At 39.4% G+C, this 25,420-nt stretch overlaps 2 protein-coding genes and 1 long non-coding RNA gene across 10 annotated transcripts in view; 1 reads left to right on the forward strand and 2 right to left on the reverse strand.

The window, feature by feature from the left end:
* Positions 1-953: 953 nt before the first annotated feature.
* ankra2 (ankyrin repeat, family A (RFXANK-like), 2) lies at positions 954-6,467 on the reverse strand. Of its 2 annotated transcripts, XM_005454506.4 has the most exons (9): positions 5,707-6,467; positions 5,454-5,612; positions 5,287-5,352; positions 4,078-4,175; positions 3,840-3,965; positions 3,677-3,743; positions 3,474-3,554; positions 2,677-2,723; positions 954-2,560 (listed from the first exon to the last, which is right to left on the reverse strand). In XM_005454506.4, exons 1-9 carry the CDS (start codon positions 6,005-6,007, stop codon positions 2,549-2,551), a joined length of 957 nt encoding a protein of 318 aa, XP_005454563.1. In that variant the 5' UTR covers positions 6,008-6,467; the 3' UTR covers positions 954-2,548. The 2 variants fall into 2 exon arrangements, with proteins under 2 accessions (XP_005454563.1, XP_003449706.1); XM_003449658.5 differs by lacking the exon at positions 2,677-2,723 and having other exon boundaries at positions 5,707-6,466.
* A 1,943-nt stretch (positions 6,468-8,410) lies between these two features.
* LOC112847369 (uncharacterized) lies at positions 8,411-12,204 on the reverse strand. 2 transcript variants are annotated; one of them, XR_003220885.1, is made up of 3 exons: positions 12,115-12,204; positions 11,932-11,998; positions 8,411-9,436 (listed from the first exon to the last, which is right to left on the reverse strand). It is a non-coding gene; the product is annotated as an uncharacterized LOC112847369 (long non-coding RNA). The 2 variants fall into 2 exon arrangements; XR_003220884.1 differs by having other exon boundaries at positions 8,411-9,547.
* Positions 12,205-12,228: 24 nt separating this feature from the next.
* The window catches only part of arhgef28a (Rho guanine nucleotide exchange factor (GEF) 28a), a 51,801-nt gene continuing 38,609 nt past the window's right edge, over positions 12,229-25,420 (forward strand). For 3 of the 6 annotated variants that reach the window (XM_005454507.4, XM_013274070.3, XM_005454509.4), the window contains exons 1-4: positions 12,242-12,479; positions 16,312-16,366; positions 23,201-23,345; positions 23,434-23,799. In XM_005454507.4, the coding sequence (XP_005454564.1) occupies positions 16,334-16,366; positions 23,201-23,345; positions 23,434-23,799 (544 nt within the window). In that variant the 5' untranslated portion in view covers positions 12,242-12,479; positions 16,312-16,333. Of the gene's footprint in view, positions 12,480-12,584; positions 12,688-16,311; positions 16,367-23,200; positions 23,346-23,433; positions 23,800-25,420 lie in introns of those variants that run through there. The other 3 variants (XM_019360652.2, XM_019360651.2, XM_025908987.1) reach the window with 3 other exon arrangements.

A 25,420-nucleotide genomic window follows, 5' to 3' on the forward strand; every position in this document is an offset into this window, starting at 1 on the left:
AGGGTGAGTGTGACCATAAGTGTATATTAGAATACAGCTATAACAACTGCAGAATTACCTATGATGGCAGTAATATGAAAAAGTCTTTAATCATTATATTTTGCTTCCAAGGAACCATACTTTCATTTTGGTCGAATGACAAAACAGTGTAGCGCGCTGTTTTTAAGTACTTTACTAGCAGCCTGTTGCAAACACTTTTTTCCCTCCATTTCTTTAGTTTTCGCTATGAAAAATGCCAAAAATAACAATTTAAAACACAAATAATGGTATTTCTCCAGCGACACTGTGATTCCCAGAGATCTTGAATGAAAACATTTTGTCTTGGTATGAAGTGTAGTGTGTCCCTAAAGAAATGAAGGAAACGGGACAAGTGGAGGACGAAAGAAATGGCATGCTTAACACACGAACAGTATCCAGTCCCAAAACAAGATCGAACATATGCATCTGGTCCTTTGTGTCATCCATCTACTTTTCACTGATGCCTCATCAGACATGGTGAGTATGGAAGGTTGACTTGACAAGCCATACTTAAAAATTATCACTATATACGGAGGAGGGATTTTGATTTCACCATGCAGAACACATCTGGAAACACTGTCATAACCATGGACAGGCCTCCCCAAAGTCAAGACCACAACAGGTGTCAGCAATCTGGGCTCATCAGCCAACATCCAAGGAGCTTTGGGTGTCTTTCAAGAAGCTGGAGAACTTTTTCTGAAGATTACTTAAAAAAAAAAAAAAAATACACAAGCTTCCCTAAGAGAGTTCAGGCTAAGCACAAAGCATGCTGAATAGAAAACTATTTTGAAATGCCACAACAAGAAAGATGGTTAAAGATAATTTAGACAGCGCTTTAAATAAAAGACCGATGGCCTTTCAAGATGACTGCTAAGAGTCAAGATTTGCTTCAAGGACTCTGCTTTTAGCTAAAACTTAGGTCAGAGAGGCAATGCTGATTTCAAAATTTTATTTTTAAAATGCCATTTTCCAGTTTTGTGAGTAGCTGATGGTGCAATCTGCATGAGCAATTTTGGAAATACAACATTTTGGATACAAAGAAACAGCAGCTGAATGAAATAAATTCATTTGTCAAATTAATTAAACTTGGTAAAAATAACAATTTTACCAGCCATTTAGGTGCGTGTTAAAATGATCCAGGGAGGGAGCATCCCAGCAAATTCCCCCCATGTTTACAATGGCTCAGTCACATCCAGACCTCAATCTGACTGAAACGCTGTGGGAGAAGCTTAAAAGAACCATTCATGAACGAATGCCTGCAAATCTAAATAACTGAAGTAAAAGAGAACTATTAAAAGAAGAGTGGGCAAAAATTCCTCCACAATGATGTAAACGCATACAGAAAACAAGCACCTCAAATTATTGTTGCAAACAGTGGATCTACAAGCTCCATAAAGCCCTGTGAAAACCTTGAGACTGTACCTTTCATTTGTGAATATGATTTTGTTTATTTTCCCCATTTCTTTTTATTTGACATGAAATGCTTGCTTGGTTTTTTCAGTGCATTATGGCCACTGAAGCATGAAACTCAAAATTTTCCAGTGCTTTTCAGAGTAAAATTGTTAAACGCAGGCTTTTCTTCCTGTCTTATCAACAATATAAAAAGAACAACTTCTCCACAGAATGTGATGCTGTTGGTTGGACTTTCAAAAGTTTGGTGTTTAAGTTAAACTGCTTAACTTCACTGACTCTTGCACATCAGACAAATATCTATAATAAACTTACTGTGGTGCTATTTTCATACAAGTAGCACCACAGCATTTTGTGGGTCGTTTAATTTTGGTGTAAGTTCTTTTAAAATTCACAACACATCTGAACATTTTGTATCACTACACAAAGAAACAAACTGACGTCATAACAGTTTAAATTATTAAAATAAATAAATTCAATACATCAAACACAAAGATCTTCAGTCAACGGACCACAAACAGCTTGACAGAGTCATAAAATCTCGTGCCTCAGAAATATCCCGAGTCCAGAGAGTGTGAACGTGAAAATATTACAATAAAATAATGTAATAGAGGATAATAGGTTAGTCTTAAAACACAAACATGGGCAAAAGGTATTAAATTACAACAACGTAAAAAGTAAGCTCTTTGCTACTTTAGAACAAAGTCGATTCCAGTCTGCACTGCTCATTGGGCAACATGGGTGGAGGGCAGTGTGTGGTGGGCTGCAGTGAAGAACTCAGCATGCTCTTTGAAAACCAGTCAGTGTATATTGATTGGATATGCAACTCCACAGTCAATGTTGAAAAGAAAAAAAAAGAAAAAAGTGCAGCGCTTAATAGCTTTAAAGAGGGTTAAAACTGATGTTTCACACACCACAAACCTTCACTTGCATCATGAATAATATGAAGCAATGCTTATGAAATATCTCTTAAGGGAACAAAATACTCCTGCAGGCTGACAGACTGGCCATGCTACATGATTGTCCAGCGCACAGCAGCATCTCTTCAGTATTTGTTCTCCCTCAAGTGCAGCAGTTCACTCTCTGATCCCCATCAATAACTTTAGCAAGTGTGCCTCCATCACCTGTTGAACTAAACAGAGAAACATACACTGAAGTCATTTAACAGAACTGTGGGCTTTGTGGAAACAAATCCTGATTACCGCGATAGTTTAAGCATTAAAAGTGAAAATTAAGACCAATATTTACATTTCCATGTGACCATTCTTCACTCTGAGAAAGGAGAAAGTGTGGATCTGGCAGGAAAAGGCGACTTTGTGTTTATCTTAGCAGAAACAGCAATACTGTCAACAAATTCTTATCTACTCAAATCAAGTTTTACAGGACAAACACCAGGACAATTTCCAATTTTAGGCTTTGGCAGCAGGGCAAAACCTTTTTTTTTTTTGGCAAGTTCATGCCATCACCAAATGATTCATTGTAGGAAAAAAAATATCTCAAATCTAATTTCGATGCCCTCAACCCATAAGGTATCAAGTTCTTACAGAGGGAACATGTCTGTATATAATTCAAGCATCCCCCTTTAGAAAAAATCCACCACAAACTATGTGGCAGATATGGAACAACAGAGCTGTGCTGAGCAGCTCCAGCACATGCGGTGAATGAAAGATGGCCTCCTTCACTACATCCATGAATCTTCTCTGTGGTCTTCCTCTTTTCCTCCTGCCTGGCTGCTCTATATTAAACAACTTTTGTTCAATTGATCCACTACCCCTCCTCTGCCTGTCTAAGCCCTACTCTCTCTAAAGATATTAGCTGAACAGGTAAAATGAAATGAAGTCATAACAGTGCCAGTTGTTTATTCCTTTAAAGAAACACTCTCTCTCTCATATATATTTAAATGAACGTGTAGTTCTGGGGTTTGTGCGGCAAACTCTAAAGTTAAAACATATTGGAATATAGTCAGGGTTACTCCAGAGACTATTTGATTACTGAGACTGTTCCAGCATGTTTCTCAGCTGTGTTTTGCTCTTTTTCTCACATACCATTTCGGTGGCCCATGGCTACAGCCATGTCCATTGCATTGAAACCAGAATCTGACTCTATGGTAGGATCAGCACCGCTCTCTGGAAGACATGCAAACATACAAAATTTCAATCACTGTACATCATTTTGTGTTAGAACTCAACACAACCGCTTTAACAAATATGAACACAGATGTTCCTTCAAGTCAAAGATTTCTGCTCACCTAACAAGATTTCAACACAGCGCACATGGTTGCCATGGACAGCGTACAGCAGAGGGGCTCCTCCATTCTAAAAACCCACAGAGATAATAACATTTAATACCAAGATCACAAACTGAACGGAGGCGCTACTTTAAACTAACCACACTTTTTAATAATAACATACCCAGTCATATTCATTGACATCGACTCCACAGTCAATGAGCATCTTCACAATATCTGTGTATCCCTTACTGCAAGCCAAGGACAATGCACTCTCTCTTCCTTTGGCTAGGAGGTTAGGGTCAGCACCCTACAGCAAAAAGTGTCACAGGATGACAAACAAACAGTAAGTGAAGAAGTCTTGCTCGGATATAAAATATAAAATCATTAAAAATATAAACTTTTTTAATGATCTTCCATACATTTTGGAGCAGAAACTCCACCACAGCGATTTGTCCATGTGCAGCTGCCCACATCAGCGGGGTGAAGCCCTCCTCATCTTGGAGATTGATTACAGTCTCTGTTAAAATAAACATGGAAAATAAAACATGGCAGTGTATTTAATCTCCATCTACTGGTCTAATTACATTTTTAAACTTTATATTTTGCATATACAAGTAATTATCAAGATTCAATATCTGCTGGTAAACTGATGAAGAACTGTTGTTTTTCTCTTTTATGTGAAGGTGAATTCAATGTCTGAGAAATAAGGATTCAAAAATTTTAAAAAAGCAGAATCTGTAACATTTACAGTTAAAAAAAATACATGTCATCCAGATCCAGAGAGATGCACACTTATCCAACAGCAATGAAAAATAGAATTAGTCTCTTTTGGAGATTTAGAAGAAAAAAGGTTGAGTTTCTATTTACTATAACCTACTAATATCTAATTTTAAAGTCTCAGCAGTGAACAAGTTAAATGCCCCGAGAAGCGGCAGATAAGAGGACATATATGAGACAAACTAGAATGAGGCTTGTCTAAAGGTACAAATATAAATAAAGCGTCTTCAATACAAGTAGCTGATGTGGACTTGTAGAACTTCTGTTAAACCTAAACATGTTTAAATGAAAAAGGAATCATTCTTTACTTTTCATGGGAATGTCCAAACATTCATAAATTCTGGAAAGATGTCATCAACTGTCTGTCAGAGGTGTTCAACTTCAACATCCCTCTAAATGTTAAACTGTGCCTGCTGGGAATTTACCCAGTGGGCTTCTGACGAACACAGAAGCACTATGCTGGAAGAGTATGGATGCTCCTTCTATGAAACATGGGATAAAGGAACTTTCAGAATGTATCAGTCTGGAAAAACTAACATTGTTAAATGAAAATGGAAGAAGTTTGTTTATATGGTTGGTTCATATACAGTTCACACCTCTGCGAACTATATATGAACATTATAGAAGACTGAAAGTAGACCTAGTCTGTAAAAATGTGCAATCATTTATATTAATTTATGTGTTTTTATTTTAAAGTGTTGCACTTCATTGGTACATAATTTATGAATGTTTAATGGTGCATGTATGACAGTGATGTTTTTGGTTGTTACTGTGGTGCAATTTTTCATTTAACTAATTTTGGATGGATTGAACTCCATGACAACAAAAACTGTAATCCTTTGACAGCCTACCTTGTTCAATCCTGCTGGCCAAAAACACCATCTCCCCTTGAGCTGCCAGCTGATGAATGGATAGAGCTGAAAGGAAACATGTGCATGTGTAACAATTACATTTTAACAATTCCGCTCACATAAAAACAACGAAAAAAACTGAAGTTGAAGGAAATGATGGTACTTACAGTGCACCAAAAGAGGTGTGGAAGACACCTCATTGCCTCGATGTTTATTGGTGAGAGTGGTGGACTGTTTGATTGGCGAGAAATGTTTGGTGGTGGATGGTGTGTAAACATGACGCACTTGTATACCCGGGGAAGGTGAGGTCTGGATGTTGCACTCGGCTGACAGAAGTAAAACACGTTTATTAGTATCGTGCACTTGACACAATCACAAGTAAATCTAAGACGAAGAAACAGGGTTTTGCTTTTTTCTTACCTTTAAACAAAACGGAAGCCACCTCCAGATCAGAGTTCACCTGATCCTGGATGTTCTTACTGTCCTCCTCGTTGAGCGACTTTACAAATCTTGAGCAAACATTCATGTCGAAGCGGTTGGGCAAGATGAATTTGATGCCCATAGCCACATTTTGGGTGTTTGTGTCGTCTGGGCTTGCACCCACCGACTGCTCAGTCTTTATGGCACTCAAGTCAGGCATTACACAGATCCCCTCCATATCCTCAGAGACCAGAGGGCACTCTGCGGTCCCATCGGAGGCTGACACCGTAACGTTGTCCATCCCCGGATCACGTACTGAGCTTTCACACTGAGGTTAAACGGTGTACTATGCACGCTTGAAACACGGAGGAAATTTATGCTAAAAATCGACGGAAATCAGCACTCTGCGCCAGAGTCATCTTCATTTATCCTCGACTGCGTACTAAAGGCACACAGAAAAGCCTTACAAACAACAGCGTGTGAAACATATTAACTAGCAAACAACAGACGGTGGTTAACCAGTACTTAGCATGCTAGCTACTGTTAATGTAACCTTCCGCCAGGTACACTGTGTATGGAGAACGGATTGCTAACCTTCATACAAATTAACCGTAACTATCAAGAAAGAAATATTTATTTTAAAAAATAAATTAATCTAAGTCCATAAGACATTTTTTCTAGATAAATTCCATGCAAGCCTCGCTCTTTTGTCGGTGTTTTGATAGATTTGCACATGCGCAATTGGACGTCTTTGAAACGTCGGTGCATCATCTTTTAAACTCCCCCCAGTAGGTTCCGACCGGACCGACTACATCACACAAACAAAATACCAAAGCTGTTATTTAATGGTAGGCCATTTAATTGACGGTCTGTTACAGTATGAAGCAAAGTTACCATAGTTTTGTATCTTCTATTTATTTTTTTATTTTTATTTCATTTTTAAAAAATCAGATTAGTTTTAGTTAGTTTACAGAGTGGATTTTCTTATTTTAGTTTTTAATGTTTGAATTTATGTTGAATGTTTATTTAACAAACTATCATATACTAAAACTGAGGATATATTCCTCTATATTTTTGTTTTATTTGGTTTTCCAAGTTCACAAAATCATTTAATGAAGTCTGAAAAAAGGTTATTTATCTAATGCTTCAAATATATTCACCGTCTATTCTGTTCACTCAAACAAAATATCCAGTGTGCAGCAGGTTTCTGGGCAAAAATGCCATCTTGATCATAGAGGTCAGAGGAGAATGGCCAGATTGCTTTGAGCTGTATACAACAGCCACTCAAACAACCACCTGTTAGAACAAATGTATGCAGAAAAACATACATTGAACACAAACACTGAAGCAAATGGTCACAAAGGCTGCAGTTGTCACAGTCTGTGGATTTTAGAGACTAGCTGTAGGGAAAAGGACCCACATGCAGTCGTGTAGAGGTAGCCAGAATAAAACAAAAAGTGGGCCCCTTTTCTGTTCACAAAAGAACAAAGTGGCCATAATAGAAAAAAGTGAAACATAAATCCAAAAAGGGGAAACTGAAAACTACAGTATAACCACTAGGAAACACACTCATGCTGAAAACCACTAGGGGCAAGAGAGACAGGAACAGAAACACATGGTCTGACATAGGACAATGGGAGGCACTCACTGTATATGCGCAGTAGGGCAGTTAAGGGAAGCGGAGACAGCTATTTTACACTTTAAAGTAACTAGGAAGTGCAAGCTAGAGCAAATACACCAAGAATACATGAAACATACATGAATACCTGAAATATAAACATTAAACAAACCAGGAATCAGAACAGAGTATTCAAATAAAGACTAGAAAGTCCAAAATCTATGAACCACTGGGTCAAATCTCCCAATACCATGACAACAATTTGCACAGGCTCATCAAAATTGGACAACAGAAGATTGTAAAAGTGCTGCCTCGTCTGTTGAATCTCGATGTCATCTGTGAATTTTGGAGGGTAGGGTCAGAACTTGGCATAAAAGAGTATGGATCCCATTCATCCTGGCTTGGAGCAACGGTTCAGGCTGCTGATGGTGATGGAGTAATGGTGTCGGGGGATATTTTCTTGGCACACTTTGGGCCCCTTAGGACCAGATGAGCATCATTTAAACACCACAGCCTACTTGAGTATTGTTGCTGAACATCTCAGTCCATTTATAAAGACAGTGTAACCCATCTGCTGATGCCTGCTGCCATCAGAATAACACGCAAAATCCCAAAACTCAGATCATCTCAAATTTGTTCCTTGAATACACCAATGAGTTCACTGTACTCAAACGGCCTCCACAGTCAGCACCTCTCAGCACACAGTACAGAACCTTTGGGATGTGGTGAAATGGAAGATTGGTGTCGTGGATGTGCAGTCCACAAATCTGCAGCAACATGTGTGCTGATGTCATATTAATATGGACCAAATTCTCTGAGGAATGGTTCCAGCACTTTTTTGACTCTATGCCATGAAGAATTAAATCAGTTCTAAAGGCAGAAGGGGGTCCTACCCAGTAGCAAGGTGCACCTAATAAAATACTTAGTTTGCATATGTCTTTGGTTCAAGCTAAAGTCTGAGAGAAATTAATCCCCACTTGTGTGGACGCGTGTTCGAAATAATATTCAAATTATATAATTAAGTCGGGGCTTATGTGAGAAAAGCTACAAAAGCTGAAGAATTCGAGCTTGTTTACTTTCCTTTTAAACAGTTTGCCACATTAATGACAGGGAATTCAAACGTCCTGCCAACAGTGGTTATTTTCACGGCAAGGTCAACCTTACAACACAATAATCCAATTTAAAGGCCGCGGCAACTATTTCCTCAGAATGTGTGAAATCCTTTTATTCAGAAATAAATATGGAATGATCCTTTCCCCCCCCTTTCTCATGTTATGTTGTTTGTTTCACAATCTGTGTATTTCCGTATTTGCTTCCCTGCTTGCTGTCGATGTTCTGAAAGTGTTTGTGTTCTTTGACTTTCTCTGTTTGTTTTGCAAAGTAGAGATTTCTTAATGGTGTGATTAGGCTTTGGAGGATAAACAGTATTTAAGTCCCTGCAGTATTTATCCCCTGCGGTCCTAAATAGAAGGTTTAATAGTGTTTTTTTCTGTATAATTTCTATAAAAAAAAATCAGACTAACTGCCTGGTATCCATGCCAGCAGCTTTCCTCTAATGCTTCTGTGAGCAATGTTTACTGTTGGTTGATGGCTAATTCCTCACTCATGATTATGCAGTGTTTGAGTTAAACTTGGTAATCTATCACCATGTCAAACCACAAAGACAGACATTACAAATTCTGTGAGAGAAAACAAATACAGTTATTTGAATTATTGCCTTTGAAACCCCTGAATGATTTTTTAAAATGCTTTTCATATTTAAGAAATCAGAGGAGGATTTGGAGATTGAAATTAAGATTCAAAATCTGTTTTTATTGGACTGTAACTGAAATGTCTTTTCGGCTAGGGAAAAAAAGGCTTCATTGAAACAGCGTGATGGCAGCTGCGCTGGGACAGAAACCCTTCTTGTTTTGTTGTTTTAATTGTTTTAGGAAAGTGCTTTTGTATCTCAAATATTAGTGTCTTTGTTTCCTGTTGTTTTGAAGTAAAAAAGTGATGGCGATGCTTCTCCCGAGGCCTTTTTGTTCTGTTGGTTTTGTTTTTTCAAGCTTCTAATGAGGAGGTCAAGGGTCATGGGACGTCCATGAAGCTGCTCCAACAACACCAGGGGGTCTTGGTGAAAAAGAAAAAACCCTTCCAGGTCAGTTGCACTGAGGAAGCTGTGCCTTGTTAAATGTGACTCAGTGAACCTCAGTGTGTGTTTTTGTGTACCGCTCTCGCCATCTACAGGAAACGGGGATTGCATGCAGAAAATACAGCAGATTACTGCACCTTAACTACTTTGGAATTTAGTGTATGAATTACAGAGGATGCAAGTGGAATGTGGTATGGAAAAACCTCCTGCACAAGTGTTGTTTATTTTAGTCACTTCTTGGTTACACCAGCAGATGGCACCATAGTCTTATAAATTCTGAATTCAGTGCCTGTACTTGAGGGTGGCTTTGTCCTTGTTTCAAACTTTCTATAATCCTTTGATCTCCCAATTAAGCAAGACGGCACTTTTTGGGGGACAGGGTGAAATTAACTGATATTGCCAACTGTGTGAAAGCTGGAGCATCGTTTTAGTTCATCTGCTGCTCATTATTAGTTAGTGGGAGAACAGGGGTTGGGAGTGACCGGGGAGCAGGGATTGTGGGAAAGTTGTCTTCTTTTTGTGTTTCTTATTAATGTAAAATGTCAGTATAAATTGCCCTCCACTGTGTGCGACTATGATGAGAATCCAGCTGAAAATGAAAGAGGTCTTTTTTCCCCCCGAGCCAGTTAAAAAGTAAGTATAGAGTCCCACACAAAGCGCTATTTTGAGACAGCTCTGTCCTTCTGCTATCAGTGTGCAATTAACTCCACTTGAGTTCATTTTCATAAAAGAAAATAACTCCTAAAGTAGATTGTGCAAAAATCACCAATCAGCTTACGTATGAAATGTGAGTTATGCTTGATACACCTGATGTCACTACATAAAACAGCTGTACAGCCACATTTATTGAGTCAATAGTTAATGCTAAAATACTAAAAAGAAGAAGAATCATCTCAAAGTCCAGAAAGGCTCTTTTATTTTTACTTTTCCCTCATGCACCTGCCGATGTAAAAAGTCTTGAATAATCAGGCCCCATCTTATCGTAAAGACCTCAAAGTAGCACATCACCCCTGTAGAGCACTTCACGCTCAGCCTGTGAGCTTACTTGTGGTTTTAGAGTATTTCAAAGTAGAATGGGAGGCAGAGCCTTCAGCTTTCAGGCCCCTCTTCAGTTTGGATTTGGGAGATAGACACATCTCTACTTTTCCGATTTGGCAAGTTTTATCAAAAACTTTCCTTTTTGATAAACCATATATTTAGGGCTGGATCAGGTGACCCTGAAACCCCCCCCCCCCCCCCCCCCTTAGTTATGCTGCAATATATCTAGCCTACTTGGGTTTCCCACAATGCACTAAGTTTTTCTTCTTTATTCACCTTTTTTCACTGTCAGTGTGTTTATACACCACTTTGCATTGAGCCTAGTTTTGCCGGAGTTTTCTTCCTGGTTTCTTCCTTGGCAACAGTGGAAAGGAGGTTTTCTTACCCATTGTTGCCAATTGCTTACTTATAGGAGGTCATCTGATTGTTGGAGTTTCCTCTCTCCACTATTGTAGGATCTTTACCTTACAATATAAATAGGGTTTGTGGTTGTGATTTGGCACTACATAAATGAAATTAAACTGAATTGAATTAAACTGAAAGCAAGCATTGATTGATGAGGATACATCAGTATATAAGATTTGTTTCAGCTGATATTGGCCATGTTGTCTGAAGTTGGCTATTGGCAAACAACATGGAATCTATCAGTGTAAGGTGCTGAACATTCATACATCCAGTCTTGCTTATAATCTTAATAATAAATTAGAATTCTGTGAAACACACGTCTCATGTGTGTATTTATACTATATTTATTACCAAGTTAGCTAATGCCAAAAGTAGCCACACCAAAGTGCTAAAATACTCAGTGAGAGACTGTATTACAAATACTTAAGTAAAAGTACATAAAAAAAAAATGTAGTTAATGTATCCAAAACTGTTGTCAGTAAACTTCTGGACTTTAGTGTATCAGCCTGCCTGGTGTTTAAAAGATCCATTATCCCTATCAAGAAGTACACTCTACAACTATCCACCTCAAGAAGAAGTTCAAAGCATAGTGATGTGGCATGTTAATGCTGTATTAATGTGTAAGGCGCATTTTAACATTGGGGCTGATAAAGTGGAGCAATTTTTTCTAAGGTTAATAGTAATTAAAGCGTGGAAGAAGTGTAGTAGAATAAAAATGTGGTTTATGCACTTTGCATTCTTTCCAGTTATTATTAATCTCTAGCTCTCTTCCATCTGTCTCCCTCCCCTCACCCCCAGCAGGTAGCAGCAGATGGCTGTCCTTCCCTGAGCCTAATTCTGGATGAGGTTTCTTCCAATTAAAAGGGAGTTTTTCCTTCCCACTGTTGCCAAGTGCTTGCTTGAACAAGGTCATCTGATGGTTGGGGCTTTGTATTACTGTAGGATCTTTACCTTACAATATAAAGTCCCTTGAGGCGACTATTGTGTGAGAAAATGTGACTGAACTGAATTGAATTGACTTTGTACTTACAGTCTTTTCACCGCTGCTGCTGTGGTTTCTTTGTACTCGGTCACAGTGACATCACTCATGCTGATCTCTGATTGGAGAAAATTAAAATGACAAACACCAAATACAGGAGCTCAGTTGTGGCCAAAGGAAATGTCAAATGAAGCATTAAATGTCATTATGAGCTCCCTATGCTGGGGACGTTACATTTATAGAGACGGAATTAAGCACATGTCGCCACGTTTGGCCCTGCCTCCCGGAGAGGTTTCACTCATGCTGCCCGGTCCTTGAAGGGGTGGACCAAAAAAAAAAAAAAAAAAGACAGGCAGCAAAGGAAAAGGAAAAACACTGGCGACACCTGCAGACTCCTAACGAACTGTCTATCTGTCTCGGAGCAAAAACATGGAAACCTGAAAGAAGCGGAAAGAAACAACTCATTCGGAATAAAAGGTGCATTAATAAAGTATGTTTATTAGTCACACCTACTACGCGGAGCAGAAGCGAGCGGCTCAAACACTTTCCAAATAGACTCCCGGAGCGAGAAAGCGGAGGGAGGGAGGAAAGCGCAGCAGGTAATGGGAAGCTGATTCATCCTCACTCGGAAAAGTTCCGTTTCACGCAGATTTTCATTAAAGCTTAAAGGAAGGAGCAGTGTGCAGACAGCGAAACTGTTTTCATGTACTTTTTAATTTTTGTATATACTTTTTTTTTATATATATATATAACTTGTTAATTGTTCACGTGAGGCGTGGATGGAGTGAAATGCTGGTGCGTTCACAGGTAAAAGGCAAAACGCGCGTTTTCCCCCGTCTATGTTGTCTATTCAAACCCGCTGTTGTGATCCCGGAGAGAGATAAATGATGTGTTTACTGACTGTATTTGACTGTTAAATGCAGGGGTTTCGCTTCCTAGTGACAGTAGCAGTGGAGATCATTTATTGTTCATAGGAGTGCTCACAATGTGTGCGGTCCCCCGTTTTCACTTCTTTGTGTGGCTGCTCCATGCATTCGTGTGAAAGCGAGGTTGTTTTCCTCTAAGTAATACTTTACATTCTGAGTCCGATAACTCTAATTTACGGAGAAACTCACATACATCATTCATGAATTTGTGAGCTCCTTTATTAAGTTTAAATACGTCATGTTGAAAAGTGCGGAATTATGCAGTTGTCATTCACTGCATGCATAAAAATGCATTCGACAGCCTATTTCTGCAGCTTGCCATGTGAACGGAAATTAAATAGTTTAACCGTGCGTCATCTGAAAAAAAGCCTGATGAAGACAGGGTGTACATACTCCCATCTGTGTATGTCAAAATGCTTTCCAAATGCTTTTTGACAGCGTGCTGTTATGTGTAATCTTTTTTCTGTTTTCTCACGCTCTGTTCTGGCGTGCCTGGCCACGACTCAGATCAGGTTTCTCCTTCATACTGAACAGTCAGACTGAGGACAATGAATGACACTAATGCTTCGCATAGTATTAGAAAAAAATAGACAATAAACGTTGGGTTTAAGGTTAATCCGTAGATGGTGGTGTGCCTTACTTTGGTTTCCTGGTCATCCAATCTTTGCTTTCACCTGCAGACTATTCAAAAGTTGTTTTTGAGCTCGTGAAGCTCAGGTGATTTCTTCCTTCTGTGTTTGGATGTGAATCTTGTTTTGAACTTTCTATAAAGTGAAGATGAGCAGAACAATCGCATTTGTGGGCATTTAAAAAAAATATATTCTGTAATAGGATAGATAAACCATCATCAGTTGTACATCACAGTAGTGTAATGCTATGGATATAAGTATGACTGAAAACTGAGAATGTCCAAGCCTCTGGTATTCCACTCTTCTATTGGTAAAGTATCCCCTGTGAAGAGAATTACACTGTGTAAATATGATAGTGATATTATTGTTAGATAAACCTTCAGGACATCAGCTGTAGAGTTACAGTCTAATGTGACTGGACCTGCATTAAAGACGCTGAATGCTTGTTGTTGGTTTGCAGTGTCACCGTGCAGGTTTATTTTCATAAAATAACATGGCATAATATTGGGTTTAATGCAGGGGATTACATATCTTGGTATGAGAACAGTGATCTTCCATTGGGGTAAATAATTATTTGATCCCCTGCTGAATTGCCAAGTTTGCTCACATGCAAATAAATGACCCCCTACAACCCAGCCAGGTGAACAGATTATCATCAGCCAATCGATTACATATATATCTGATCTCAACTTGTGTATAAATCACACCTGTCAGCAAAGTCAATTTCTTCCATTCCAAGCCCTCCACCACCATGGGAAGACCAAAGAGCTGTCAAAGGTCTGTACAAGGCTGGAATGTGATACGAGTCCATCAGCAGGAAGCTTAGTGAGAAGGTGACAACTGTTGGTGTGATTGGTGTGATATTTAGAAATTGAAGAAATATAAAATGACCATTTTGATCTGGAGCTCAAAGTAAGAATTTGCTTCATATGGTGAGAATGATCATAGAGGTGAGGGAGGAGCCCAAAACTACACAGGAGGAGCTTGTTAATGATGTGAAGGCAGCTGGGACCACAGTCACCAAGAACACCATTGGTAACACAATACTGTGTAATGGATTGAAATCTTGCAGCACCTTCTCCTGCTCACGAAAGCACATGTACAGGCTTGCCTTAAGTTTGCCAGTTGAGATCTAAATGAGTCAGCGAGGGATATGGGAGAAAGTGCCGTGGTCAGATGAAACCAAAATGGATCTCTTTGGCATCAACTCAATTTGCAGGAAACATTATGCTTTGAGGCTGTTTTTTTTTCTCCTAAGGATACAAGGCGAATTCACTTCACTGACATCCATTTGAGGGCCAAAGGACATGGCCATGTACTGTAAAAGTTGGGATGAGAACCTTCCCTCAGACAGAACATTGAAGATGGATCATTTATGGGTCTTCCAGCATGACAATGGCACAGACCATACCACCAAGCCAACAAAGGAGTATCACATTAAGGTCATGCTGTCTCCAGGCCAGTCTTTAGACCTAAGACCTATAGAAAATCTGTGGAGGGACCTGAAACTTTAAGTTGTCATGCAGCAGCCAAGAAAGCTAAAGGATTTACAGTTTCTGTAGAGAGAAGTGAGCCCAGCATTGAGATGTGTGCAAACCTGGTGACCAACTGCAAGTTGGTCACCAGGTTGGTTGCCGACAAGGGTTTCTCCACCAAGTACTAAGTCATATTTTGCGTGGTGAAAAAAACCCAAACTTATTTCACTCATTGATGTGCTAAGCAATTTATAATTTCTATGTAGTCTTTTTTTTTCTTTTTTTGATATCCTGTCTTTCTCCATTAAATTTAAACTACCATCAGAATTAGATCCTGCTCTATTCTTAAAAATTTAGCTAGAAATTAAAATAATCATTTCCACCACTCTAAATGAATTGACCTGCCCACCATTCCTTTACGTACTTTTATATGGAAGAAGTGGCATAATCAAAAAATATTCAATAATCATTAAAATATGTGTATTGAGATCAAAGCTGAGAAGAGTATTCAGTTAATAAATTAATAAACATTGTGTGATTCCTGCTTTTGGTTGGTTAAAAAACCCCAACAAAAACACAATTTTAACCCTAATTTCTTCAAAAGTGTAAAAACTTGCATACTGGTAGATTTTTTTAAAAAGGTTTTAAAAGCAGGAAATACTTAATCTACCCAAAACTATAGCTGTTCCTTTTTCTCATCATGCTTACCATAAGAAAAATCCTTGATATTTTAGCCAGGACATTCATGTGGATTACTTTATACAATTAAATGAAAATGTTCCTAAAATAAAATCATGAATACATCTTTTTCATGCAAGGGAGCCATTTATGGGTTAGGGATACATTAACATTCGACTCATTTAATGGAATTTCTGCCTGTTTGGGACATGCAAAAAGTCTGCAGAGGCACAAGGTCTGCTGGATGTGCCCCAGCTGATGCAGATGAGTGTCTAGACAAAGCGCAGCCTGCAGACCTGCTGTGCAGCTTTGAAGTCATGCACTATTCACAGCTGAGACTGAAGTCACAGTGGATCAGGTGTGTGCTGATGATACAGTTACCCTTTCTACCACTGCTCTATCCTGTCTGAAGGCTATTGTTTTTCCATTCACGCAGGCAGGGCAATATCAGCGAACTAAGCCCTATAACAGTCTTCATCTTACTCACCTCAGGAAATGTTTTGAAACAAAAATAGCAAGCGATCTCTCGGTCCTGACTTTGGGAGACAGTGGGGCTAAGAGGTGGGTCAGATCTTGGAGGTTAAAGTTTCACGCCAAACAATAACATAAGTGCAATAAATTTGATGCAACATTCAATGCTTCAGTTGTAGCATGGCTATAGGTTACATTAGGCGGTGCTGTTATTAACCCGATGTCATAGTAACACTGCTATTTTGTCTCCAGGTCTTTGGTGGATGGAGAGAAAATGGAGGTGAACCAGAGGGAGCTGCCTTTATATGTAAGTGACTACCTCCTTTGCTTGTGTGTGTCTGAGGTGTTTGCATAATGCAGGGATGTCAAACTTATTCTGCATGGTGGGCCACAATTTCCCGTTTTGTCAAATACACATTCAATCCCAATTAATAGAAGAACAAGAAGTGCAATTTGAACAGCAGGTCTGTTTTTTACATCATTATTCTGAATTCTAATCTATATGGAAAGTTGCTGTAGTAAATAAAAGAAATTGTCATTGGTTATTGGTCATTGTCCAGACTCTCTTGCAAATGCAAAACTGAAAGTCTTCATTAATATAAAGAAAACATTTTTTTTTTAACTCAGCAGAAGTGTTTCCCTCCAGCGGTCCTTCTCCTCTCTCAGTCCTGACTCTCTCTGTGTGTGCACTGGTTGACTAGTAAGCCTTGTGTAGCAGGTGAAACCCAACCCAGCAGGGTTTCAGTCCCTGGGGAAGCCAGGCTCTACACAGCCACCCACCACATGACAAGGGCTTCTGAAAGCATGGCTCCCATAGTGAACATGGGACTAACAGAGTATTGTTGGCTCTTTGAGAACTACTGATTACACAAGTTGAAAAAAAAATGTGGATTTTCTTTTCTAAAATTGTCAAATCAATGTTTCAACAACTTTTTTTGTTTAAACTTTTGGACATTTTAGTTTCATTTCCCCATCTTTTTCTCTCTTTTCCTTTTTGCCTCTTTCACTCTCTCTCTCTGCCTATTCTCCTGTAAATGTGGAAGCCTGGGTGGGCCAGTCACTGAAGCGTTGCCAGATTTCTGGTAAGCGGAGTGTCTGCTTGTTTTGCTGTGTCACCAGTTTGAGAGAGGGGTGGTGATGGGGGTGGGGGTCGCTTCGAAATCGCTGCCTCCATTCGCTCACAGAATCTGATGGAGGGCCGGTCTCGAGGCCCAGACATGTGAATCATTATGGGCGCTAGCACTTACACATACTAAGAGGAAGTGGTGTCTCCACCCTCAGAGGACACAGCTGAACAGGAGCAACTCTCAGCACTGAATGAGATCCAGATTTCAATGCTGGGCTTTGTGTAGACAAGCTGTGGCACACTGCTGTGATATAAAGACTGCTATTGTAGCACGCCTAGTAAAGTTTTATGGTGCACCTCCACGCACGCAACAGTGTCATGCCCATAGCAAATACTGACGGACGAGATCAATGGAGAAGTGGCTGCCATGAGTTGGATGGAAAAAGTGTTGGGAGTTCCTGTGTGGAAGGAGATTTTATTGCGCTGTAGTTTAGCTTCAGGTTCATGCGAAAGTCATTTTGTTTGTCCAGGTGCATGATTGAATGAAACTTATGCCCCTGAAAGAAGAATGTGTGGCCATGTTGGTGAAATGGAAAGTGCAATTTTACCACAATGGAGGCTGAACTAACTACGTTTCCAGTTGTAGCAACACCAGCAGCTTGCTTCTTTTGTTGGTTTGCCACCACATTCGTTCATGCTGAAGGATCTGAAACTATCACGAGGCTTAAATGTGATAACTAGACTCGTTCTCCTCAGTATTTCTCTCAGGACCGCAGCAGCAGATTTGAAAAAATCCCAAATTCTGCTGTTACTGCTATTATCAATCAATCAATCAATCAATCAATCAATCAATCAATCAATCAATCAACCTTTATTTATAAAGCACTTTTCATACAAAAAAAACTGTAGCACAAAGTGCTTTACATGGTTAAAAGCAAGCCAAATAAGGTGGTAAATAGGGTAGCCATAACAACTGCTTAACATCAGGATGTTAGCAGTGCTGTTGTGAGCAAGTTAGCATAACAGCATTAATGTTTATGTTAAGATGTTATATCCAAGTGCTTGACCAATCCTGGATGTTTGTTGCCAAGGTTAGAGCCCAGCAGGATTTTTAAGACAGACACTGACACAATATTTGGTGATTTAAGAATCCAATATTCAATATGCCGGCCAATAGTTTTTTGGCTTTCAGAAATGAAACATAAACAAATTTCCCTAACATTTGTTATTTGCAGTTATTTATTTACACATTTATGATGTGTCTGACTCTGCTTGGATCACGTGGTTTATGTTTGTGGTCTTCCAAACATATTGGTTCCAACAAGGAAGTTGCAAAGTGCCTCTGCTGGACAAACTATGTTAACTCTCATAACATGGCTGAAGGGTGTTTTCATCTGGTTCCCTTTGTACGTTTTTAAACTTGAATTTGCTGGCTACTATAAATGCAGATACCAATTGATTGGCAAATAGCTAATATTGACGGATGATAGTAACAATAGCCCTGGTTGATCCTGATACAATTATGATACATTTTGTTGAAAAACAATTCTTTAAAATTGGCTCAATTTTTGTAATCTGGATTATTTTCTGTGAAAACGCTTTTATATTGGCACATGTCAACATACCTGGCAGAACGATTCATCTGTTATAGGCCAGTGTCGGTTGTTAATATCAGTATATACTCACACATACACTTTATTACAATAGAATAGCCTTTTGTTATTATACAACAAAATTGTGGTTAAATATTCTTCTAGCTGAGGATGGTTTTGAGCCATCGACCTCTGGGTTATGAGCCCAGCACGCTTCCACTGCGCCACTCTACGTGGGACTCAAACTCACAATCCCTAATTTAGGGATTAGGTCACTGGGGGTACAGTACGCTAGGTACCCATGGTCAACTGCTCATTAATCCAAAAAGCAACACAGGACATGTAAACATGGTTACGATGACCAGCTCGGTTTGATGCTCAAACCGAGCATCAGAACTGGGGAGGCAGGTGATCAGACTGGTTGTTTGGATTTTCTCACACAATTATCTCTAAAATTTACAGGGAATGGTTGTTGTTTAACCCAGCGGCCCCAACCCCCCGGCCACGGACCGATACCGGTCGGTGAGTCGTTTGGTACTGGGCCGCGAGAGTTGAGGCTCGGGTGTTAAACTTCTGGTTTTCAGGGTTTTTGTCAGTTCACGGGTCTTTTCCCGTGTGTTATGAATAAATCTATCTTTTTTGGTACTGGTACTGGTTTTATTTTGTTGTTTTTATTCGCGACACGTTAAAGGCCGGTCCATGAAAATATTGTCGGACATAAACCGGTCCATGGCGCAAAAAGGTTTGGGGACCGCTAGTTTGTTTAACCTACACCATAAAAAATTCAAGCCTTTCTGAAGGCAAAAGGGGTCCAACTTAATAGGAAGGTGTACCAAGTAAAGTGGCTGGTGAGTGTCTTGTTGGGCTCTACTTAAACCAGTACACATCTGCTTGCAAGCCTCTTTTTTTTTCTTAACAGCAGCTTTTATCTCAGCGCAGTACTGCCACATTTTGACAGATGAAGATAGATTAGGTGTCTCCTTATTGCAATGTTTGTTAGATTGCGAGTGTGGTTTGTGTAGTGTAATCGTGGTTTCCTTTAAACTAGCAGGTATGTGTGTGTGCAATGGTTTATGGGTTTTTTCCCCCTTTAAGTGCTGTGATGATTGTGTTTGCTTTTCATATGTCAAACCAACAGAAAGACTCACGTTTCCAAATGTTTATTGATGGGGAATAAGATAGTTAGCCATAAAAGAAGGATAAAACAACATTACTTCACCAAATAGACACGCTCTCCTATTACAGCTGCTTTCTCAGATGTCGTAATTATTCATTTCAGTACTTCTTGAGAATATTATGTAACAGTTAGTCTACCGACAGGACTTTTCTTTGAGATGAATGGTTGTGGCACTGCACCAGCCCCTTTTGACATGTAGACTAGTTATTAGTATCCCATTTGCACAGCAGATTAAATCAGAGGTATGTGTCTCAGCTGAGCCTGAGAAAAGGCCTTCAGCACTAGCTGGTTGTCACTCTCAAGACTCTGGAGTTTATGTTAGTTCAGATGTGAACAGCCCAGAGTGTCGCTATGGTAGTGTGTGACGTACTGTCACATACTTGTGGTTGGACAATTGTTTTGCTTAATGTAATGTCTTTGTGTGTGAACGTTCATGAGCATATCATCTTAGAGCATGTGGAAGTAAGTGGGACGGTGGCCTCTGTTGTTCTTTGATCAAATTAAATAGGCTATGAGGGTTTATAGTGACTCTATGATTATAGCAGGCTCCATTGCACAGTGCAGTTTTTCTTAATGATACCAAATGCTATTTGTGTTGGTTATTAAACTGAAATAACTATGCTTGAGAGCTGACATCAATAGGTCTTTGCACTGAGGGGATCTAACTGTTATTGGAGCTGTTTTTGTTGTTGCGGTGGCACTGAGCTTACTCCCCTGACGTCACCCGTGTGATACACTCAGGAGATCATGGCAAAGAGCTGTAGAGCTGACAACTACAGGTTTCCTGGAGACCGGGCAGCAGATTTGATGTTGTTTTTCCTCCCACCCCCCACACTGAATGGACAATAACACGTGGAGGTTATAAAACCATCTCTCTGGTGTATCATTGGATTTAGTGTTTTAATAAAAATAAACATTAAAAACAAAACACCCCAGTTGTTATGTCATACAACAGCAAAACCGCCTTGTAGATTCCTATCAGGGATATATGAGAAACCTTGTGTTCATAACTAAATATACTCCCCGACCTTCAAACTCGCCACGTGGAAGGCATGAGGTAAAAAACCACAAGGTGTTGAATATTTCATTGTTACTGGATCAGGTTGTGTCATGATGGTGCTCTGGAAAAAAGGCCATAGATCACATCGATGTGTCGTCATATCACAACCCCAGCCGTCCTCTGTTCTCATCTCCAAGGCTCAGGAGGTACAGATTTGTCTGATCAAATTTTGCTCCTCTTAAAGTAATGTTGAGACAATTGAGTTGAAACTATATCCTTTGTGCAGGATTCAAAATACAATCAAACAATATTGTGTGATGTGTCTTTTATAGACATTTACAAAGGAATACAGTATAAAAAGTACAGAAAACTGCACATAGCATTAATATCTAAATAAGTTCTATTACATTTTTTTTGTAAATGTACTTTTATGAATGACTCTTCATGTGGAGTTAGACTTACAGGAAATAACGAAGGCTACACAAGCAGCAGGATGAAATCTTATCTTTTGTTATGCGGAAAAACAATCAGAGATAAGTGTGCACTAAGTGGTACTGCAGCTAACCGCTGAAAACGGAGAAACTGCAGCTTGAGTCAGACCTGTTTATCACTTCCAAATAGCAGCCTCGCAAACAACAGGAAGATAGCAACTCTTGAAACCCCCAAGGGTTTCGAAAGAACAGGGGTAAAGGTTAGAAATTTGACTGGAACCAGATTTTAAGTGCAGTCAAAATGATTATACTTTTTGTTTTGGGTTTTTTTTGTTTCCAAGGGAAAGATTGACCTATACTTGCATGTATAATATAGGTCAAAACATGTTTGAAGACATAAAATGTCCTGAGAAAAAAATTCCTTGAAAGTGAAATCACTGCAGGCACTGCAAATGCATTAGAAAGTGACATGTCTTAGATAAGAGTATTGCCCACAATTTATCTGGAACGTCAGAGTCTGGACAAACTGTTTGCTAACTCTCTTATGGAGGAACATAATACCAAGAAGATAAATTCCAGTGTTGAGCTATCTATACTGACACGAGGACGGTGTTTACAGAGAACATTTGTCCTTCCAGCATATTCCTGATTTGATGTCATTGTGTTTTCTTTGCAGTGTATGAGCTGGAAGGCAAGAAAACCTTGGTGGTTTTTGCTTGTGTTTGTGTACAAACAGAGTAAGTCAGTGCTGTCATGTTTCCTGCTGATATCCTTAAAAGATGGTAAAGTTATGACAGTTGTTAGGATAATGCAGGAAAAAAGGCTGCAGTGGGTTAAAAAGTAGAATCTCTTCATGGGATGGATTGTGAAAACTTAAGAGCCCCTGTTTTCTTCCTGGAAAAACACAACAGGAGGGTTAAGTACAAGAGTAGTGAATGTTGTGAAACTAAATCCCCCATTTTTCTGTCTTGAAGTTCAGGTTTCTTACAGTATAGGTTACGCTTAATGGCTCGGACACACTAGAGTTAAAATAGGATGGCCTATTTTTACATTTTGCATCCTAGGAACAACTGGTGGTTTCCCAACAACTGCATAAACTTTTTTGTGTTTGGTGACAGCTTGTAAGTAGTTGCAGTGATCAGTTGGTCGTTAAGAAGTTGAGTAACAAGCCACAGGTTGCCTGGTGCGAGGCAACTTGTCTCCAAAGCAGTCACAGTCTGACTTGGACTGACTACAACCACACTGAGACAGATTGGTAAAGATTTGCAGATAATTGCTGTCTGACTTAAAAACGCAGACAGATTGCCAAGATGAGCACAAGTCACCTGGGACAAGTTTCTTTGCATAAGTGGGCTTGATTCAACTGGTTGCCAAAAGACTGTGTCCTGGTTTTATTGCTATATAATCAAGGTTGCTGAGCATCTGTGCCATTTTGTCCCTATTTGTGAAGGAATTTCTGAATATATACTTCAAATACATGAGGTTCTGGCTGGACTCTGAATGCAAGTAGTTAATGCAAATTAATGTTTAGTGAGAAATTCTTTGCATGTTGATGGCAATAGATTCGCAACAGGTTCAAGATTATCACCGATGTATCACAGTTAATTGCTTTGTTATCACATTCTCTTGCACACTGACAGCAGAGTGGCTCTGTCTTATTACTGTTTTATCACTGTCTTGATGCACCAAAGTTGCTTTGAAAGGCAACTGACTGCAAGTGCTCGCAAACTTGGTACACATCTTTGAAACATCATCATTGGACACAATCGCATAAGTTTGGTGATTTCTAGCCAAAGTGATAGAATATTCTTCAGTTCTACTAGAAATCATACACAAGGGTGATAATATTGTCTGACCTTCTTTTTCTCAAACCAGGGACAAGTGGAGGCTCATGTGAGGCTGCAAACCAGAGTTTCTGAACATGCAGATTTCTACATTGTTGTACAAGGCTCTAGACTTGCACACGTGACTACAGCAAAAAGAGCCAATGATGGCTTGAGTCTCTGCTTCACAGTTCCAGGTATGTCCTTCAGTCAACCACTTTGGCTCTCACGTTGTCATCACTTCCTGCTTTGATTTTTTTTTATGATTTTCTCTATATTCCACAGGCCACAACCTTGAGGAAGTTGTTTCTGTCACATCCTACTTTCACATTGAGAACAAAGTCAAACCGTGTGAGGGGGAAGCGTTCTTTGAGTACGTCAGGGATGATGCCCAGGAAGTAGCAGAATACCTAAGTGAAAACAGGGACCATCTTGACCCCCAGAACTTCTTAGAGATCCTGAAGAAGTTTCCTTGTTGCGCACAGGGAGCGGATGATGAGCTCTTTGTGGAACAGTTAGCTCATGTTGAGCAGGAGGTGGAGATCAATCAAAGTTCAGCTGATCTTCGGCTGCTGGATGAGAAGATCACACATGCTTTGGCTAACATGGATTACCCTCAGCAGTGGAAAACAGATGGCCAACCTAAAGAAGGTAATGAAATGGAAAGTCCAACTTTAAGTCGGAGGTTATTTTGTAGAAACTTCAGTAACCACTTGCATCTCAGAAGGTTTCTGACTCTAAAGCCCAAATGTGTCTTCATGTTATTTTTGCTTCATGTTCTCTTCACATCTTTAATGACTTTTAAAAGAACAATTGTGGGTACACAAATTTGAATTTATTTTGGATCTTTTATCCACACAGGCTCAAATATATACATGCATTCACTTTAAACTTTTACATGGTGCTGAAGATTCTACTATGTCTTTTAGCTAGACAAAGTCAAGGCCTATTAACATCTTGTTAATAATCATTAATAATTAAAACTTTAATAATTTTTTTTTGCCAGCATAAAAACGATTTGTTTGACAGCACTCATTAGATCGACCAATACTCAGAAAAATTGGAAAGTCCAAGTAACTCAGTGAAGATCTAAGAAGAACTGTAGATTTACACAAGTTGAGAAGGTCTCTGAAGCCATTTCTTAATAATTGGAAATTCCAAGTTCATTAGTTCAAACAATTGTAAGCAAGCACAAGGTTTTGGATATATCGGCACTGCCAAGGTCTGGAAGAAAACCCAACCTGTCAGCCTCAGATGAGAGGAAATTGGTTAGGATATTCAGGAACAACCCAGGAACCACCAACTCAAGCCTGACAGGACCTGTAAACTGCAGGAATACCGGTCACTGTTCACAGTGGAACATGTTTTGTGTCACCAACAAATGAGAGGGCGCTGATAAAGAAAATCAACTCAAATTTGCAAAGTTTTATGGTCATAAGACAGAAGGATTGAGTTATTTTGTCACATTGACAAGAGTTTGTTTGGAGGCATAAAGGTGAGGTTTTCAAACCCAAGAAGACTGTACTAACTGTCAAGCACAGTGGTGGTAGCGTCATGCTTTGGGGCTGTTTTGCTGCTGTGGTACTGATACCAACTGAGTGTTACAACAGAAGAGTGATACACATTCTCAAATACACATCGGAAATGGTCAAATATCCAAAATCATGCTAGAAGCTAGTTAAAGTGTCTGGTCAATGTGCAATTGTTATCGGGACATTTAACCAAATATTGTTGTGCCTGTGTGCTTTTGAGAAAATCCAAAATAAATTTAAACTTGTGCATAGATTTTCATTAAAGATGTATGCTGTACAATTATTCCACCCTGGAAAAAGAAATTTTCAGAGAAATCATTAAAAGCTGCAAACTGGCATGATAAGTGTATGGAAACCTCTGACCATAAACGTACATTGCTCGGTTTATGGTAGATTGTAGATACTCATATAGAACATGGTCAAGTTTAAAATAATAAGGTCAGTCTCTTAGCTCTCTAATGATGCCACTGAGAGTGGACATGCCTAATATCATGACTTAACCACACAGCTCTGGCTGTGAGTAGAGAAGCTCCACCTACTTGTAGGTCAACCCCTCTGTTTAAAAGGGGCAGCCAATCAGAAAAGTTGACCTTAAAGGGAAATATGCAGAAACTGTTGGTTTCAGACAGAGGTTAAACTGAGTGGTTGCAGCAAGGTCTGGTATTAGATAATATGAAAACACTAAAACATTGTGCTGGAAAGGAGCACACAAGGTGCCCACTATCTTCACATGTTGATTT

This window comes from Oreochromis niloticus, linkage group LG7 (assembly GCF_001858045.2).
Source record: "Oreochromis niloticus isolate F11D_XX linkage group LG7, O_niloticus_UMD_NMBU, whole genome shotgun sequence".
Lineage (NCBI taxonomy): Eukaryota > Metazoa > Chordata > Actinopteri > Cichliformes > Cichlidae > Oreochromis > Oreochromis niloticus.

Excerpts from the sequence above, each read along its gene's own strand:
- ankra2 (XM_005454506.4), bottom strand. The coding sequence starts at position 6,007 with ATGGACAACGTTACGGTGTCAGCCTCCGATGGGACCGCAGAGTGCCCT. Across the intron at positions 5,353-5,453 it reads CACACCTCTTTTGGTGCACT|CTCTATCCATTCATCAGCTG; the intron begins GTAAGTACCATC and ends GTTTCCTTTCAG. Across the intron at positions 4,176-5,286 it reads GGCCAGCAGGATTGAACAAG|AGACTGTAATCAATCTCCAA; the intron begins GTAGGCTGTCAA and ends TTATTTTAACAG.